Source organism: Rhineura floridana, chromosome 5 (genome assembly GCF_030035675.1).
Source record: "Rhineura floridana isolate rRhiFlo1 chromosome 5, rRhiFlo1.hap2, whole genome shotgun sequence".
NCBI lineage: Eukaryota > Metazoa > Chordata > Lepidosauria > Squamata > Rhineuridae > Rhineura > Rhineura floridana.
The window spans coordinates 63,395,381-63,414,221 of record NC_084484.1 but is presented as its reverse complement, the minus strand read 5'-3'; the positions used below and the strand labels follow the sequence as shown (position 1 = coordinate 63,414,221).

Below are 18,841 nucleotides of genomic sequence, written 5' to 3'. Positions count from 1 at the left end.
CTCATATGTGCAGGCCTGTTGGCAGAGTCTTTTAGTGTCTGCCAATGATAAAAACCTGCTGTATAATTTTAGAGCACTTTAATGATGGCTGAGGTGGTTACAAAAAGAAATCATTAGCAAAGTGAATAAAAACCCAGTCTTAAGATTTGCAGTGGGTCATTGCTGAATTGAAGCTGATCTTCATTGAGCAGCACTTAGGAGGTGGTATAAATGCCATTTGTACCTGTGTTTGGTTCAAACTATACCACTTGAAGGGACAACTCTGCTGTTATAGCTTACAGTAGTGTAAAGATATGAGAGGATAGAAATCTGGTAGTAAAATTGCACTCTGCCATCATGACAGCGGTATGTTGGCCAATTTGGGCTTCTATGTGCCCTCTTGTGCCTTTTTTCTCAAATAGTAGCTCATATATCCTATTCAGTGCAGTCATGCAATGACAGAGACAACAAAAATGTTAACATACCACATGACTACTTAGAAGTGGGGAACAGTTTCGTTTTAACCATACCAATTTAAAAACAACTAATTTTCTTATGGGTGGCTAACTTGCAGCATAGGTGCCACAAGATACACAGTCAGTAGATATTTGTGGCACACCTAGACAGGAGATGGCAAGTCCTTCTGACTGTGCAGAGAGTCAGGGTCTTGCCCATACCCGTCCAGCATTATAGTGCATTACAGTGCTTCTTGGCTCAGTTACACTGAGGTGGGAGAGGGGGCACATATGTATTGTGGTTTGCTCATAAGTGGCACAGTCCCATTCCTTGGACTTGTCTTGCTGAAAAAATTAAACAGCATTGTTCTAGTTAAATCAAGAAGACCCGCTGTGTCATGTGTTTTGCAACCCCTCCTTCACTAGGTTGGAACATTGCATATCGACAACTCTAACAAGTTAGGGAACTTGATAATCAACACTGATAATCAAGACATTTGTTTTTGTTCTTGGTTTGTGGCCTTTTTGGAATTTAGAGCCTACGAAATGTACGAGTGGATTGTTGACCACTAACAGGGAACATTCCTTTGATGTGTTTGGTGTCTGTAGGAACTATTAAAACACAGGTTTCTTAATTTGTCTAGAGCAGTGGTGCCCAAACCTTTTACCCCATGGACCACTTGAAAATTGGTCATGGCCTTGGCACCCCACTTAATGATTTTTCTGCCTGTTGTAATTGTGGTAGGTGCGATATGATTTTTAATTAAATTGTATTGTTTCTTTTATTTCTTGTATTGTATTTTATAGTACAGTATTACAATTTGCATTCATAGAATTCATATTGTAATGCAATGTAAGAACTACACAAAAATGGTAGCTAATATGAAAGGCAGTTTACCAATTGGGTAAATCTCAACCAGGCATTCTGTACCTATGATTCAAACTAATTGTACATGTAAACTAAGCCACATAGCTTAAAGTAACATTTACTCATAAATTCCTAAATATTTGCAAAGTCCTGTTGAAACATCCTACTTATTTTTTAAAAAAAGAAATGGAAAGGAAAAGATTATGCACATCTGAAGAGAGAGAGTAGTAACTCCGGTATGTTTCTATTTGATGAAGGCACATGGTGTAGCTAAGTAGGTTTTGGTATGATCAGTGCCTGGATGAGACAGTGCTTCAGAGCTCCCTGTGCTGTACCTTGATGGAAGAAATGTAGGATGTAAATGAAATAAATGTAATAATATACGTGCCTTTCCAAAAACTTCATTTTAAATCACACTGCATTGTACATTAAATATGAAAATGTTACTGTCCCAAAGATGGCGGCTATATGTTTTTATTCCTTGCCATAAAACATTAGGTTGCGTCAAGATCGGTTCAGGTTTTTGGACAGTTGTATGCAATATGCAGAGTGTTTTAGCTGAGTAATGTCTTGTTGTTTGTTCTAGATGTGAATGAGCTAAAAGAGTGCCTTTATGTACTTGTGAAGGAGCAGCAAGCTCTAGCCAAGAAAACTGCCACCACCACACTCTCTGCTCTTAGGCTAAAACAGAGGCTTGCTATATTAGAACGCTACTTTATTGCATTAAATAGGACAGTTCTTCAAGAGAATGTCAAGGTTAAGTGGAAAAGCAGCAACATTCCTCTGCCTGCTGTGGACAAGAAAAGGTAAATAAATCTCTCTTCCCCCACCGGTCTTGTACTGTTGTCTGGTGTTTTTCCTTCACTCAGCTGTAAAAAATTCACTGCTGTGTTTCTCAAAGTGGGGAGATGTTAGCAGTTTATAATCCTGATTTTTGTATGTATTAAGAATACTTATGTGTTGTATAGCTGTTAATACCTTACTGATTACAGAGTGATAATGCAATTGTTTCATTGTTGTATAACAAAGATGTTAGTGTATTGTTTTACTCTTTGGGGGCAGTTGGGTTTGATTTTTGGATTTTAACATTTTGACTTTGATAAAGATTTTTCATTTAAGCAAAGGCTAACGTTATTCTCTAATCAACTTTCTGTTTGTTACAGTCCCAGACCTGCAGGCAAAGGTGTAGAAGGTCTTGCCCGTGTAGGATCCAGAGCTGCCCTTTCATTTGCATTTGCATTCCTTCGGAGAGCTTGGCGATCAGGTACAGTTGGATGTTGTTGTATACCTGATTAGGCTGGTAATATGTATGTAATATTGTATTTTTATTTATGTGTTTTCCAGAGCTATCTTACACATATTTACTCAGAAGTAAATCCCGTTGAATTCAGTCAGATTTACTCCCAGTTAAGCATGTATAGGATTATAACTTTAGTGTTAGAACTTAGAACATTCTTAAGGGTCAAAGACAGTTTGAGTTGTCTTAACTCTATTAAGAAATTCCAGTTCATTCCCATTTAGCCGATACAGGTCTGACAATGATCAATAACGCCTTGTTCTTGCATAGTATTTTTAGATGGGGGAATCCAAAGAACTACATGAGAGATTGTGCACACTCAATAGACCTTTGTAAAGTCTGCTAGGTTTTGGAAGTCTCCCAGCTGCAAAATGAGTTTAGGGATATAGGAAGCTGCTTTGTACTGAGTCAGACCATTGGCCTATCTAGCTCGGTATTGTTTACACTGACTGGCAGCAGCTTTCCAGGATTTCAGACAGTGTTCTCTACCAGCCCTATCCGTGGATGCCAGGTGTTGAACCTAGGACCTTCTGCTTGCAAAGCAGATGCTCTATGACTGAGCTACAGCTGCCACTTCATAAGCTCAAGCCTTGAATGTGCAGAAGTAGTTAAGTGGTTTGTGTGTGATCCTCATTCTGTCAACCTCCATGAAAGTTGACCACTGTTAGTCCCACGTTACAGATGCAGATGTGGCCATTCAATTTTTTGTCTGAATTTCAACTGTATGTGCAGATTAATTTAAGGGAATAAGATCAACAGTATTTCCTTTACTACAAAATACCCTAACTTAGCTAACACATACAATATTGTTAGGTGAAGATGCGGATCTTTGCAGTGAGTTGCTACAAGAGTCCCTTGATGCCCTACGAGCATTACCAGAGGCGTCTCTCTTTGATGAAGGGACAGTATCATCTGTATGGCTAGAAGTTGTGGAAAGAGCAACTAAATTTCTAAGGTCTGTTGTAACTGGGTAAGTTTCTTCGTTAAAGATTGCTTGAACTTCTTAAGCCACACTTAAAGTTTCATGCTGAAACATTCTTTTAAATATTTCTGTTACGGCATAATTGTTTTGGTGTTCTCTGCTTGAATAACACAAAGGAAACTACAGTTAAACAGATGGGTATCACTTTTTAATCTCTTGAAAAACTGCAATACAGTGAATATGAACTCTGGCTTCTACTTCTTCCTTAACTGCATGCTTTTGACTCATTCATATGAATCTATATTCCGTACATGCAGTATGAGGTGGTAGTGGTGCTTTTTCTGTGACAGTACTCACCAGTATGGACTATCGGCACCTCTTTTTTTTTTTGCTGCCCATGGCATGCATTTGGTGCTGGCACCCATGACACTTTATCATGGTATGAGTACCAGCCCCTCATTTTTTTTAACCACACTGACTGTTAGCAGCTCTGCAGGTTTTCAGAGAAGAGTCTTTCCTAGCTATATCTGGTGAATACTAGGATTGACCCTAGGATGTTTTGCATGTAAACCAAAGCTATTGTAAAGCTATTTGGAAAGAATAATCAACAAACTGATTTTTATTTGCATGCATTGGGATATTTATCTTTGCATATTTTCTGCTTTTACATTAGGGACATCCATGGAGCTCCAGGTACAAAAGGATCTGGAAACATTCCATTGCAAGACCAACATTTAGCACTTGCTATACTACTTGAATTGGCTGTCCAGAGAGGCACACTGAGGTGAGTAATAGGAGGACTTCATCAGTTTAAAATCTGTTTACAAATGTAATGAACACTGTAGTCTTCATTACATCATTTTTGACCATTTTGTTCAGGCTTTGTAAAATATGAGAAAGATGAAAATGGTGGTAATGTAAGATTTCTTCCATAGTACATTCAACTTTGATAATTTTTTTCAGCCAAATGTTGTCAGCTGTTATGCTGTTGCTCCAACTCTGGGACAATGGTACACGGGAAACAGATAATGAACGATCTGCACAGGGAACCAGTGCCCCTCTCCTTCCTTTGCTACAAAGGTTTCAGAGCATAATTTGTAATAAAGAGATCAGCAATACTGAAGAAGAGCTCCAAGTATGTACCTTTATGATGAGGTTATTTAGGCTGTGATTCTACACCCTTGGAACTGTGTTATGTGGAACAATGTTTAATTGATGTTAAGGGTACATATTCCAACTTTGGTGCTAAATTAGTGATGTGGTTCCCATTATAAGTTGCAATTTGCATGCATTTGTAAGGCCCCTAAAATTAATTGTGACTTGTGAGCACAACAAAGATGAAACGAGCTGAAATGAAAACCAAAAACATTGAAGTAATTGTTGAGACAGACATTCTTATGCAGTTCTATTCATTTCTGTATTCATGATCTAGGCTCTATGTAATGTCTCTAGCAGATTTTTCAGTAAGGTTTTGTCAATGTTGGGGTTATCTTTTACAACACAACTAATGTAAAAGCTATAACTCCTTAGCTTATGAATTCCATGTTGAAGTTTTAATAACTTGGCAATGTGTAACCAAAATAATTTGGCTAAGTAATGGCTGAAGTGGCCCTTTATAATGCGGCATGTTTTGTGTAGAACTTGCTTTGTGTTCTTCATTTTTATTTTAGATGTTGTTGTATCCATTGAGTCCGAATGAAAACTTCCTACGATATCTAATATTGCCACAGGACAATGAACTAGCAATTGATTTGAGGCAAACAGCAGTTGTGATTATGGCTCACCTAGATCGCCTCGCTACACCCTGTATGCCTCCACAGTGCAGCTCTCCAACATCACATAAGGTAACTTGCATATGCTGTCTAGTAATAGGGTTCTGTGGATAAAAAGTTAATTGATAAATTAAAAGCAACAAAACCGACGGATCTAAAGAAATGCTTACACTCAATCTAGCCCAGTGACATTTTTTACTTCGAACAGCTGGCTTCTATTACCACAAACTGCTTTTCAAATTCCCTTCAGTTTCTAAATCAGTTTGTCACATGGTACAGAGGGCTCCCTGAATTTCTTGTTGTGCTATCTATCCTGCTGCATTGCATCATGCTCCTGATTTTCTGGAGGAGCTTGGGGGTTGAAGGATTGCCATGGGAAGGGAAAGGAAAGCCTTAGGAATGTGGGCTGAAGTTCTGCCTGCTGCTCTTCTAGATCCTCTTTATTTGTTGGTTTTGTCTAAATAAGGCCCTTTTATCCCTTTTATCTTTACTTTCTCAAGAGCTGCCATCAGGCTTTTTTTAATGCTCATACCAATTTCTAGAGTATAATGCTACTGAGAAGCACATTTAAAGCTGTCCTAAATTAAAATAACTAATTAAACTATTTTAAACTTCTTGTCCTGTTATTGCCTTTGCATAATGCTGGGGATTTGTTGTCACAAATCTTTTCTGCATTTTAAAAACCTACATACTTCCTTTCTGCGGTATATTTAGATAGATTTGGGTCCATAAAACTGGAGCCAATTGAAAAATTAGTTGAAGTGCTATAATTGTTAGTAAGAGAACCTAGTGCATTTTAAATTAAGACATGTTTTTGATGGAAGTTGTTAAACAATGAATTGCCTTTCAGGGCTCCTTACAAGAAGTTATTGCATGGGGCTTAATAGGATGGAAATATTATGCTAATGTGAGTGGTCCAATCCAGTGCGAAGGACTTGCCAATCTTGGAGTGACACAGGTTGCTTGTGCAGAAAAGCGCTTTTTAATCTTATCTAGAAATGGACGTGTTTACACACAAGCATACAATAGTGACACATTGGTAGGTAACTTCTGCTTACTTCCTAATTTTTTTTTGTACTTGTAAGTATTAAAATGAAAGTATTTGCCTAGTAATCAAGCATTCATATCTGTTTTAGAATGAGCTCTATTCTTACATCTCTTGAGTTAATGAATGCTGCCCTGAAAAGTCTCCTGCAAATAGCTTCCTGTATCCATTTCTACCTTCGTAATTGATGTTAAGAATTTTTTTTTGGTAAACTTGATTTTGGTTAGTGGATATGTTTCCTTTCTTCCTTTCTTTCTTCCATTACAAGGGCCAAATGAGACGAGCAATAGCTGAACATACACCTCCAATTTTTTCCTGTTAGTTAAAAGCAGCTGTGGGAACCTCCATTTAGTTTGCAGGACGGGTGTACTTCCCTGATGTTAAATTTCCCTCCTCCCCTCAGGAACCTACTCTTAGCTGTGGAAGAGATAAAAGATGCATTGCTTTACTTACCCGTTTTCTCATCAGTGGCTAATTGTAGGACTTAAACAGGGGAAGCAGCTCAGAGGGAAAGAAGTTTTTTTTTAAAAAAAACCAACAAATTCTCCCCGCTGCCACAGTCTCAATCCAGTTTGGAGGTTTGGCTGCTTTTAAGTTATTTTTTTTTTAAAAAAGCCTAGGAGAACTGATCATGTATTCCCCATGTCATATGTAGTGCGGACCTTAGGTTTCTAAGTAAACATATTTAAGTGAAAAACTTCAGCTATGGAAACATCTCTCACACTAATTTAACTGAAGCTCTCATCTTTTTCAAGATATAGCTTTATGATTTCTTTGAATAAGGTTTATTAATGTTCACCTGACGTCTTCCACCTTTCTGTAAGGCATATGATTTTCTAATTGAATGTTGTTTTTTAACTTTATAGGGACCTCAATTGGTGCAGAGTCTTGCTTCTAGAAACATTGTCAAGATTGCTGCACATTCAGATGGCCACCACTATCTTGCTCTGGCAGCAACTGGAGAAGTTTTCTCTTGGGGTTGTGGAGATGGTGGAAGATTAGGCCATGGGGATACCGTGTATGTGTCCTAGAATGCTGGTGACTATATACTTAATGGAAACAAGTAACATAGGATCCTTTATTCTGCATCTGTTGTGAATTGGCTGACACGTCTTTTTTTAAACCTTATTTTATTCATTTTGTTGCTCTTGTGAACTTCCTCCTTTGTTCTCCAATTCTTTCCTATATTAAACAGGCTACATTTCAGTTGTCTCTTTTCTTTGTGGTTCTGATGCACATTGATCTGCAGTAGGCTCCACAGAATGCCTTCTTGCAGAATGCTTCAACAATCTATCAAATTTCTGTTTTCTTTATAGCGAATATGCAACAGTCTAGAGGACAGGTAGCCAGATAGTGTGCATGTGTGTAAGTGATTAAGATGGTGGAGAAGATGGCCCTGTTCAGACAATCTTATCTCAGCTTAAGTAATTGAAATATGAATGATCGTTCTTCATGCATGGTCCATCCTGACACTGCCTCTTGCCTCCTTACTTACTTATTAATTGTATATTTTTTCTCCAGTGAGCTCAGAGCAGCATACATGGTACTCCCTACCCCTTTTATCCTCACACCAACCCTGTAAGGTAGGTCAGGTTGGGAGTGGGTGACTGGTCCCCACCCACCTGTTAAAGTTACCCATTGGGGGTATGGAGAGATAGCAACCAAGCAGGATTGAATTCCCCACCCATCAGCTCATGGGTGGGGAGTTCAATCCAGCTTCTGGAGGGATTGGCTACACATGCCAATTCCCTATGGGTTAGAGGCACATGCAGCTTGAACCAAGCAGGATTGAACCCAATACCAATCAGCTGACCCCAACTGGTGTGCGATTGAACCTTCTACCCATCAAGTGGCACATGCAGCTGAACACAGTTGGATTGAACCCCCCACAATCCTGCTTTCTGTAGGGATCAACTGTGCCAATCAAACCCACCCATCAAGGTGATGGTCACCTGATTGACAGGTGCATGCGCTGTCACAAAAGCAGCCTTGTGGGCCATGATTGGCCTGCAGGCCAGAGGCTCCCCACCCCTGCTTTAAACCATAGTTAAAGTAAATTATTGTTTAAAGGTGAACATGCAGTGCGCTCTGGCTTAGTGTGATGGCATGTTCTAGCTTAGCATTATGCCCAAACTTGAGTTCGTGGCTTGTTTCTCTCCAAACAAACCATGAGTTTGTAACCAAGGTTTCATCTGTTCTCCTGGTTTGAAGGGTCATACAACAAGAAGAGGATGTAAGTAACTCGCTCTGATACGCTGCCTCAGTGTGTGAAATCTTCCCCCAGTTTTTTGTAGCTGATATTTGTGTGCAAGTTATGTATTGCCTTTCTACAGTATTTATATGGCCTGTTAACGTCTGACAACTTTTGATGCTTCCCACCTGCTCCCTAGACCTTTAGAAGAACCGAAGATGATTTCTGCTCTGTCCGGTAAGCAGGCTGGAAAGCATGTGGTACACATAGCCTGTGGAAGTACCTATAGTGCTGCAATCACTGCCGAAGGAGAGTTGTATACATGGGGTCGAGGAAACTATGGCAGACTAGGCCATGGTATGTGTGTGTTAGTTTCTCTTTAACTTTTAAGTTATGAAGTCACAAGGTTTAAATCTGGCTTGATATAACAGGTGCTTGAACAGAAGCATTTTATTTTTGTTTTGTTCTGAAGGCTCCAGTGAAGACCAGACAATCCCAATGTTGGTAACTGGGTTGAAAGGACTGAAGGTCATTGATGTATCCTGTGGGAGTGGAGATGCTCAGACTCTTGCTGTGACTGAAAATGGTTAGTGGCACAACCAATAGCATTATTAGGTCTGCCAGCTTTTAGTTACACTTGGAGTAATTGGGAAGCCATGTGTCTCTTTTCTATTTCCATTTGGATTTGTGAACTCAGTTCAACAGTATGATTAACTGTTAATGAAATTGTTAGCAAAATTTACAGTTAGCATAAACTATAAAAAGATCAGCCATCTTAAAATAATTTATACTTGAAAATCAATGATCGTTTATTTTGTATTGGCCATAGGATATGACATAATGAAAATCGATGAGATCTGTAATATTTTAAAACCAATTAGATTATAGGCTGACCAAGATATGAATAACATCCTGTTGTTTTGGAAGCACAATGGGTGCAGATTAATTCTCTCTATTTTCTGAATACTAAAGGCTAAATTGTTTTTTAGATCCTATATGGAGCTGAAATCTGGGTTTATCATGGCTCTCTTGAATTTGAAAGCTTTCTGAACACAGTGCTTATGTCTTCTAAGTTCAGTCCTTCAGTTGTACTTAGCACTGAAATGGGGATCCTCTCAACTGAGATGAGCAATCAGTTGTGCATTTTTAATTATTGGATTAAAACAAATCTCAGCAGTTTGGTAAACTCTATCAACATGGTCTGCAAAAGCAAAATACAGAAAAGCCAAATACAGAAACTGGTATAAAAAGTGGGCTCTTGGTATAATAGGATTAATTGAGTCTTATGAATGTATGCGAGTATACTGTAAGGGAGAGGTTAAGCAAATTGTGGCAAAAGCTCAATTTAAGAATAAACTGGGGTTTTTTTTACTGTTAAGTATGGCAAAAATGGATGGAAATCGAAGTAGGCACCTGGTATTATGTGAGCAAATTGGATCATGATTATGAGAAAATTGCAAGATAGTTAAATTTCTTTGCTTTTGATAGATGCGTTTTGCATTCCTGGGCAGATTGTATAGGGATCTTAGATACTGTATATGTGGCAAAGGAATAATGGAAGACCTTACTTTGTTCTGACTTTTGTAGAAAGAAACAAGAGGTTTAGGCTGAAATCCTATATCCACTAACCTGAGAATGAGCCCCATTCAACTAAGTAGAACTTACTTTTGAATAATGTGTATAGGATTGCACATTCAGTTACTTAGACAACTTGTAAAGAAAGAATTACTGGTCTAGCCAACAACAACAAAAATACTGATAGAAATATTGCTTCATTTGTTTTTGTGATGACAACTGTGCAGTGTACGTTTGAAACTGTCCACATGGGTAGCTTATTTGTTGGAAATTATTTCTTTCTGTTTTTAATTTGTTTCTGTAATTTTATTTTGCTATGGATCATGGTCTGAACATATAAAGTTGCTGCTGGTACTGCTGCTGTTACTACTACTACTCCTGCTTATGTAATTTACTTTTCCAGGTCAGGTGTGGTCTTGGGGTGATGGAGATTATGGGAAGCTAGGACGAGGTGGCAGTGATGGTTGTAAAACTCCCAAGTTGATAGAAAAACTTCAAGACTTGGATGTTGTCAAAGTACGCTGTGGGAGTCAATTTTCAGTTGCTCTTACAAAAGATGGGCAGGTCTACTCTTGGGGAAAGGGAGATAATCAGAGGCTTGGGCATGGAACAGAAGAACATGTTCGATATCCAAAACTGCTGGAAGGTTTGCAAGGTAGGTGAAGTTGCAACGATTAGTTGTCTTAACATAGAATTTTGTAATTCAAGAAAATGATTAGTTTAGCATCTGTTCGGTGCAAATTGGTGAGAATTTAATTTTTTTTAAATACTATAATCAAGCATATAGAAGAAAATGTGTTGCCAAAGAAGAATCAATATGGCTTTTGCAAAGGTATTTCTCAATGATCTTTTAGAGTAGCTTTTTCCAATCTTGTGTCCTGCAGATGATATGGATTACATTTCTCATGAGCCTCAGCCAGCATATCTAGCCAGGCTGAGGAAGACTGTTTTGGAGTTCTTAAACTCTGGAATTCACTATCGCAAGATGTGATAATGGCCACCAATCTGGATGGCTTTAAAATGGGATTACACACATTCCTGAAGAATAAGGCTAAACATTACCTCTGGTATTGGAGACAGTATGCCTCTGAATACCTGTTGCTGTGGAACAGCAGATGGAGAGGGATATGGGTTCATGCGCTGCTTGTGGGCATTTAATTGGCCTCTGTGAGAAGACATTGCTGGACTAGGTAGGGTTTTGGCCTGATCCAAAAAAGGGCTGCTCTTATGTTCTTATATATTTAAAGAAGGGAGATAGCTTGAATACTTTGATTCCTGATGAAACAAACTCAGGCATCCTTTACTAACTTTTTGTTTTGTAGACATTGCTAAAGCAGATTTCAAGTTCAGAGTTGGAAATTAGCTCTTTTTTAGCTAGGCTTTCAGATGTGGTTGTGACATTGATCATTCTCATCATTTGTATGTGTATCTTCCCCCCAGGGAAAAAAGTAATGGATGTAGCAGCTGGGTCCACCCACTGTCTAGCACTCACAGAAGACAGTGAAGTATACAGCTGGGGAAGCAATGATCAGTGCCAGCATTTTGACACCCTGAGAATCACTAAACCTGAGCCTACAGCACTTCCTGGACTAGATTCCAAGCACATTGTTGGCATTGCTTGTGGGCCGGCCCAGGTAGGCTTCCACTCTGCAGTTTGTACATATTTGTTCAGACAGTATTTTCTATATGGTTTGCAGGATGAAACATTGGGCTACTAAATACAGTAGAGTACCACTCATTCAGCAGGTTAGGTTCCAGACCCCTGCCGAAAAGCGAATCAGCTGTAGTGCGGGGGTCTGGAACCTAACCTGCTGATTGCACCAGAGGAGAAGATCAGATCTTCCCCTCCTCAGGCGCAATCAACTCGACCGGGAGTCAGATTGCACCAGAAGAGGAAAAGATCAGCTGTAGCACACTACAGCTGATCTTCTCCTTCTCTGGCACAATCAGCTGGAGTGCGGGAGTCTGACCGCCCCGAGGAGGGGAAGATCAGCTGGAGTGCGGGGAGCTCCAGCCCCCCCTCCAGCTGATCGCCCCACTAGCGCCATATTAGCGGAACATGGGAAAGTGGGGCGCTGAGAAGCAGGGCCCTACTGTATATAAAATGGTCATGTTTCCTAATTCCCCTTTAGAACCAGACATTCTAAGTCTTTAGTCTTTTTTGAATAGTTAACTGCTGTATACTTTATCTCTTAAAATACATTTATGTATCATTTTTTCCTGATCATTAGGTTTTTTAAATTGGTTCTAATTTACTTATTAAATTTATATCCCACCCTTCCTCCTAAGAGGAGTGGCATACAAAACACACTAAAACATCTTAAAATCAGACTTTAATATGTATGAAAACAAAATACCTTTAAAAACATATTAAAACAAGACATCTTTAAAAATGCTTTAAAAACATCTTACAAAGCAATTCCCCAACACAGATGCAGACTGGAATAAGGTCTCTACTTAAAAGGCTTGTTGATTTCTATTGTATGTTTGAAGATATTAGATCATGCATGCAGGTCAAGCTACATGTGACATTTAGCTGTCTGACTGTTTTTATCCTGTGTATGTTATACAAATAACTGTGGGAAGCGAAGAGTGGAAGTTCTTGGGTGGGTGGTTGCTTGTTACTTTTTCTACAGGACATTTGCTTATCAAAATCTCCCCCAAAGCTGCTTTTGGCTCCATGGAGGAAAAGACATGGGTACGCATTTATTTTCTCCGTGGAGAAAATAAATACGATATGCAGAAGCAGAACCTTATTTAGGGAAAGTGCCACTCTGCACCCTACAAGGCTCTGCTCTAGATTGTAACTTCCTGCAGGTGCTTTTATTTATTTATTCATTTATTATTTGATTTCTATTCCGCCCTTCCTCTCAGCAGGAGCCCAGGATGGTGAACGAAAGCACTAAAAACACTTTTTTTTAAAAAGCTTTGAAGACATCTTAAAAAAGAAAAAAGTTAAAAACATTGTTTTTTAAAAAAAGGTTTAAAAACATATTAAAAAGCAATTCCAACACATAAGAAGACTGGGATAAGGTCTCAATTTAAAAGGCTTGTTGGAAGAAGAAAGTCTTCAATAGGTGTGGAAAAGATAACAGAGATGGCGCCTGTCTAGCATTTAAGGGACAGAGTTCCACAGGGTACATGCCGCCACACAAAAGGTCCGTTTCCTATGTTGTGCAGAACGGACCACTTGATAAGATGATATCTGCAGGAGGCCCTCATGTGCAGAGCGCAGTGATTGACTGGGTATATAAGGGATAAGACGGTCTTTCAGGTATCCTGGTCCCAAGGTTTTGTACACCAAACCTAGAACCTTGAACTTGGCCCAGTAGCAAATGGGCAGCCAGTGCAATTCTTTCAGCAGCGGGGTGACATGTTGGTGATACCCTGCCCCAGTGAGCAGTCTCAACGCCGCATTTTGCACTGGCTGCAGCTTCTGGACCAACCACAAGAGCAGCCCCTCATAGAGTGCATTACAGTAATCCAGCCTGGAGGTTACCAGCGCATGGACAACAGCGGTCAGGCTATCCCAGTCCAGAAATGGCCACAGCTGTGTCACCAGCTGAAGCTGGTAAAAGACACTCCTAGCCACTGAGGTCACCTGTGCCTCTAGCGATAAAGATGGATCCAGGAGCACCCCCAGACTACGGACCTGCTCTTTCAGAGGGAGTACAACCCCATCCAAAGCGGGTAACTGACCAATTATCTGAACTCTGGAACTACCAACCCCAGTGCTTCCTTCTTGCTAGTATTCAGAGTCAGTTTATTGGCCCTCATCCACCCCACCACCAAGTCCAGGCAGCGGTCCAGGACTTGCACGGCCTCTCCCGATTCAGATGTTACAGAGAAATAGAGCTGGATTTTTTTGTCTTTTAAATTACATCCCTCAGGGTCTGAGTATCACATTTAGTTTGAACTTGAGGCCTGTAGACTTGCATAGTATTTCTGATTTTCTTTCCTAAGCCATATGACCTACCAAGCTTGGGGTTTGTGTCTTCGGGGTGAGGAGATGTAGGGGGAGATATTATATGCTTGGGAACACTATCCTATATTTCCAACTTGAGAATTGACTGAAGTCATCCAGTCCCAGAACAGGTTGATGGGGGAAAGTCTGTCTCTCAGAATTATCTCTCCACTCACCCATCAAAGGAATGAGTTGCCTCAGTCTGAGTGTTCTTTAGTACTTGTTGAATATTTTACTTGTTAGAGCAGCTGTCCCCAATGTGGTGTCTATGGGTAGTTTAATTCTAGATTTCTCTCCCTCATTTTTAATGTTGCTGCATATCTGCTTGTACTTCCTTCTAGAGCTTCGCTTGGTCATCTTGTTCAGAATGGTCCATTGGTTTACGTGTGCCCTTTGTGGTAGATGTTTGCCCAGTGACATTTGAACAACTGGATCTCCTACTGAGACAAGTGACAGAAGGAATGGATGGCACTTCTGATTGGCCACCTCCACAGGAGAAAGAATGTATGGCTGTGGCTACACTGAATCTTCTAAGACTTCAGGTATCTCAATTATTGCTGAGATGATTGAAATCACAAAATCTTAATATTTGAGAAGAGAGCATATACATGTATACTTGACTATTGCATTTTGTAGTAGCTGTTAGTTCATTTATTACAAAAAAATATAATTTGCCAAATGCTTTACAGCCCCAATCAATTCTGAAAGTGGTGGTGGTTGTTCCGTTTTTACTGTCTGCAGCTTAAATTGCAGCAATAAGCTTATGGTCAGCCAGAGAGTTGATTACTGAGCTGGGGTTGGAAGTTGCACCTAGATCTGCATAATTCAAGGCCAACACTATATTCACTTTATCATGCCTTACTGAACAGCTTTGAGACATTCCGCTTTCATTTACATAACATAATTTTTACAGAGGATGGGGATATATATTTGATGCTACCAAACTGTTATGCTTTAGCATCTGTATGAAACTCAGGGATAGTTATCTGTAAATGCTTTACAGTACTAGACTCCCCCCCCCGATTTTCTTTCAGCTTTATCACTTATTAAATTAACCTCTGTGTGTTTGTCTTTCAGCTTCATGCTGCAATTAGTCACCAAGTGGACCCAGAATGCCTTGGTTTGGGACTAGGCAGTGTCTTGCTCAACAGCTTGAAGCAGACTGTGGTGACTTTAGCAAGTAATGCTGGTGTGCTTAACACTGTGCAGACAGCTGCCCAAGCAGTGTTGCAAAGTGGGTGGTCTGTTTTGCTGCCAACAGCTGAGGAACGAGCAAGGGCTCTTTCGGCGCTTTTACCCAGTGCAGGTATGCTTTCTGCGTTTGGGGATGGTGAAGAAAGATATTGATAGAATCACAGAGTTGGAAGGGGATAAGGCCATCGAATCCAACCCCCTGCTCAATGCAGGAATCCAAAGCAGTTTTGTGCTTGCTCATATGTATGTGTTGGAGTTCCAGTCCAGTAAGAGTTTTGTCAATGTTTAGTTTCAGGAAATGAAACAAATGTAAGTCCAGGCCGTAGATTTATGGTTGATCTGCTGGTTGGAAGCTTGATGGCTGATGGGGGTCTAGAGTCTGCACTGAATGCTGCGATCACTGCAGAAATCCAGGTATGCTTGCTTTGTACATGTTGTACATTGGAAGAAACAGAAAATATTACTGTTGGCGATGTTGCAGTTGTTGACCAGTTAGTTTCAAATTAGCCTTGTTTCTTTGTTAATCTGACCATTGTTATAAATGATGAGATGATTTTTAGAAAAGACCACATAAACAGTTTCTTTACCACTACATGGGTGGGTAACATAGTGCTTTACAAATCTGGATATGTCATTCTGTGTCAACTCGGCTTTTCTACTAATTTAAAATCTCATTTGTTCAGGTCATTTGTCTCACTTGCAAATTTATCTTTTTGTTTAAGAGGCTTTGTCTGTTCCCACTGTGGAGACTGGCACTGTCTGGAACTTGGTGCTTCAAGCATTTGAAAGTTTAGACTAGCAGTGCCTGAGGGTAATAATCATGTATTAGCTGTGGATTCCACATAATAAGGGCAGTGTAACTGCCTTTCTGTAGTTGCTTGGGAATCTAAGAATCACTAGCTTACTGCATTGCTATGTCTTGTGAGGAGGTAAATGGCAGCTTGTGCTTACAGCTCAATTCCATCCTACTGCTCTCCTTCTGAATAGAACTGCATTATGACTTTTAATGATTACAAGTATGGATGGCAGATCAAGAATTGTGGCCTTGATAGTTGATGTTGTCCTATAGTGGAAGGCTGTTCACAATCTTCTTACCTCTTGTAGGCAATGAGAAGCTTGTAGTTTTGAACCAGGACAGTGGTTTTTCAGCTGACTAAATTAATGTAGCTATTCTTTTGGACAACCTTATTTGTTACAGCAATGTGGTTCACTTTGAGGGGCTATGGGAAAAAGATAGGATGGCATCTTTTTAATGACAAAAACAATTTCTCCGTGCCAGATGCTTTCACTTCCACATTCTTCCAGCCTACATGGGTACATGATTCTTTGAGCAGTGACTTATTCAGTACCTTGGCATTGTTGGTTTCAACAGCTCATTCTACTCAAATTACTTCACTCCTAATTCAGCCTCTGTTGTTTTCTGTCCCCATCAATCTCAGATTCTCATATAAACTGTCACATGGCACTAATATCACTGCCAGGCTACAAACTATATTGTAAGAGGAAAAGTTCAATTAAAGAGAGTACAATGAGCAGGAATGCTATTAATGCAGGCTTCTGCGTCTGAACATTCTATGTTGTAATTAATGAGCGTGACTCCATTTCTTTGGCTACAGTATAGATTATTTAATGGTTTCACTGTAAACTTTTTGTTTTATAGGATATCGAGGCAAAAAAAGAAGCCCAGAAGGAGAAAGAAATTGATGAACAGGAAGCAAACGCATCGACACTTCACCGGAGCAGAACACCATTGGATAAAGATCTCATTAATACTGGGATCTATGAATCTTCAGGAAAACAAAGCTTACCTCTGGTTCAATTAATTCAACAGTTATTAAGGTAGTTTTTCAGCAAGGCTGTTAACTGAACTGTTGCCCTTTTCTATACTTTAGGGGAAAAAAAACTTTTGACCCCCGTTCCTGGGCTGGTTTTTGAATTTTTACTGCACAGTAATCAAGGTGCAAGAGACTCAGCAGAGAGATACAGTAGGCTGGGACATTTGTGAGCAGATCTTCTGTAATGATGCATGTGCTTGCCTGCCATTTTGAGTGGCAAATTTACATGAACAGCTTTCATCACTGCATTGCAAACTGCTTTTGAAACTGAAAGCACTTTCAAAAGCAAATTGTAGTATGGCAGATTATCCTCCTGGGCAGAACAAAGCCCTTAAACATACCTAAAGTAGAGCTTTGGCTTTTAGCCAGTGTGCTTTATATTTTCCAGTTACATATGATTTTGTTCCTAAAAGGGCATTTCATACGTCAGTACTTTAAGTAAGAATATTGCTTTACATAACACTTCACTACAGTACTTCGTTTACAGTGGCTTTTACACTGGCAGCCGGGGGTGGAGGCGTGGGGAGAAGATGTGAAAAATAGATAATCTTCATTTTTAGGAAAACAGCAAATTCCTCTCCTGAGACTGTTGTGGTGCCAACATACATTATCAAAATGCATGACTGACTCTTAAGAATTACTGCAAAATCTTAGTGTGTCCCTAGTAGAGATGTGAAGGCCTGGAAAAATGTTTGGGGAAATTCCCCCCTCCCCTGTTTTTTTCTGAAGCCGTTTTTGGTTTTTTTCTGAAAAATTGAAAAAAAATGAAGAAAAATGGATTATGGAATGTTTTATTTTAGCATGATGAATAAAATGTTTCATTGAATCTTGGTCCCCGCCCCCTTTTCTCAGTTCTTTTTATGGGAATGGATGCTTTATGTCCTCTTGACACTGCGGAGGACTAGCGGAGACAAATAATTTTCTTTGTTACTAATGTTGATAGTTTCTTCTGTTATTTTAAATTGTTTTTTGCCTGCTCCTCATAAACTGGCAAAATGAAAGAGGTTCCTTACAGTTCGTTCAGGTGTTCCTTACAGTTCAGCATCTTGTAGATCCATTTGTTATCAAAAAAAGTAAAATTTTTAAAAAGTAAATTCAGTTTGTAATAAATGTACTTTTAATATACCAAATGTGTTACTTTTATGCCAAACCAACTTGTACATAATTACAGTTTATGTTCCTGAAGTAACAAAGTGACTTTCACTCTGTAAAAAGTGCTAATACTGCATTTTCTCAATTTTTCTGAAAATTTCTGTTTTTTTCTGACCCCCCCCCCGGAAAAAGCCGGGTATTTTCCATGGCTTAAAAATTTCCAGAAATTTTACATCTCTGGTGCCTAGCCAGTTATCTGTTTATTCAAGATGTCTTTTTCAACCTTCTTTAAAACATTATTCCTATCAGGAACATTGCTTCCCAGACAATAGCTAAACTGAAGGATGTGGCTCGTCGTATTTCTTGCGGCTTAGACCATGAGCATTACAATAAAGAGAGGTCTGCTTCTTTGGACTTGCTGCTGCGTTTTCAGCGCTTACTTGTTAGTAAGCTGTATCCAGGAGATAGTGTTGGACAGATCCCTAATACATACAGTAAGAAGTCCTTTTTTAAAAAATGACTATTGCTAGCATGCTGTTGACTTTCTTTTAAACACTTGCTGTTGGGTTAAATAACCTCTCCAAATTTCTGCTTTCTACTGAATGTTGGCTATGGTGAAATGCTATGATAATTAATAACAAACCTTTGTTTT

The 18,841-nt window shown here is 39.4% G+C and overlaps 1 protein-coding gene across 6 annotated transcripts in view; it reads left to right on the top strand.

Annotated features, from left to right (window-relative positions):
- The window catches only part of HERC2 (HECT and RLD domain containing E3 ubiquitin protein ligase 2), a 179,306-nt gene that overhangs the window by 20,956 nt on the left and 139,509 nt on the right, over nucleotides 1-18,841 (top strand). For 5 of the 6 annotated variants that reach the window (XM_061626960.1, XM_061626958.1, XM_061626957.1 and 2 more), the window contains exons 5-21: nucleotides 1,889-2,108; nucleotides 2,466-2,566; nucleotides 3,413-3,569; nucleotides 4,195-4,305; nucleotides 4,485-4,656; nucleotides 5,192-5,365; nucleotides 6,144-6,332; nucleotides 7,205-7,356; nucleotides 8,729-8,886; nucleotides 9,002-9,115; nucleotides 10,508-10,759; nucleotides 11,545-11,738; nucleotides 14,410-14,610; nucleotides 15,146-15,374; nucleotides 15,552-15,676; nucleotides 16,923-17,101; nucleotides 18,499-18,683. In XM_061626960.1, coding sequence (XP_061482944.1) covers nucleotides 1,889-2,108; nucleotides 2,466-2,566; nucleotides 3,413-3,569; nucleotides 4,195-4,305; nucleotides 4,485-4,656; nucleotides 5,192-5,365; nucleotides 6,144-6,332; nucleotides 7,205-7,356; nucleotides 8,729-8,886; nucleotides 9,002-9,115; nucleotides 10,508-10,759; nucleotides 11,545-11,738; nucleotides 14,410-14,610; nucleotides 15,146-15,374; nucleotides 15,552-15,676; nucleotides 16,923-17,101; nucleotides 18,499-18,683 — 2,913 coding nt within the window. The remainder of the gene's footprint in view (nucleotides 1-1,888; nucleotides 2,109-2,465; nucleotides 2,567-3,412; nucleotides 3,570-4,194; nucleotides 4,306-4,484; nucleotides 4,657-5,191; nucleotides 5,366-6,143; nucleotides 6,333-7,204; nucleotides 7,357-8,728; nucleotides 8,887-9,001; nucleotides 9,116-10,507; nucleotides 10,760-11,544; nucleotides 11,739-14,409; nucleotides 14,611-15,145; nucleotides 15,375-15,551; nucleotides 15,677-16,922; nucleotides 17,102-18,498; nucleotides 18,684-18,841) is intronic. The other variant, XM_061626959.1, reaches the window with a different exon arrangement.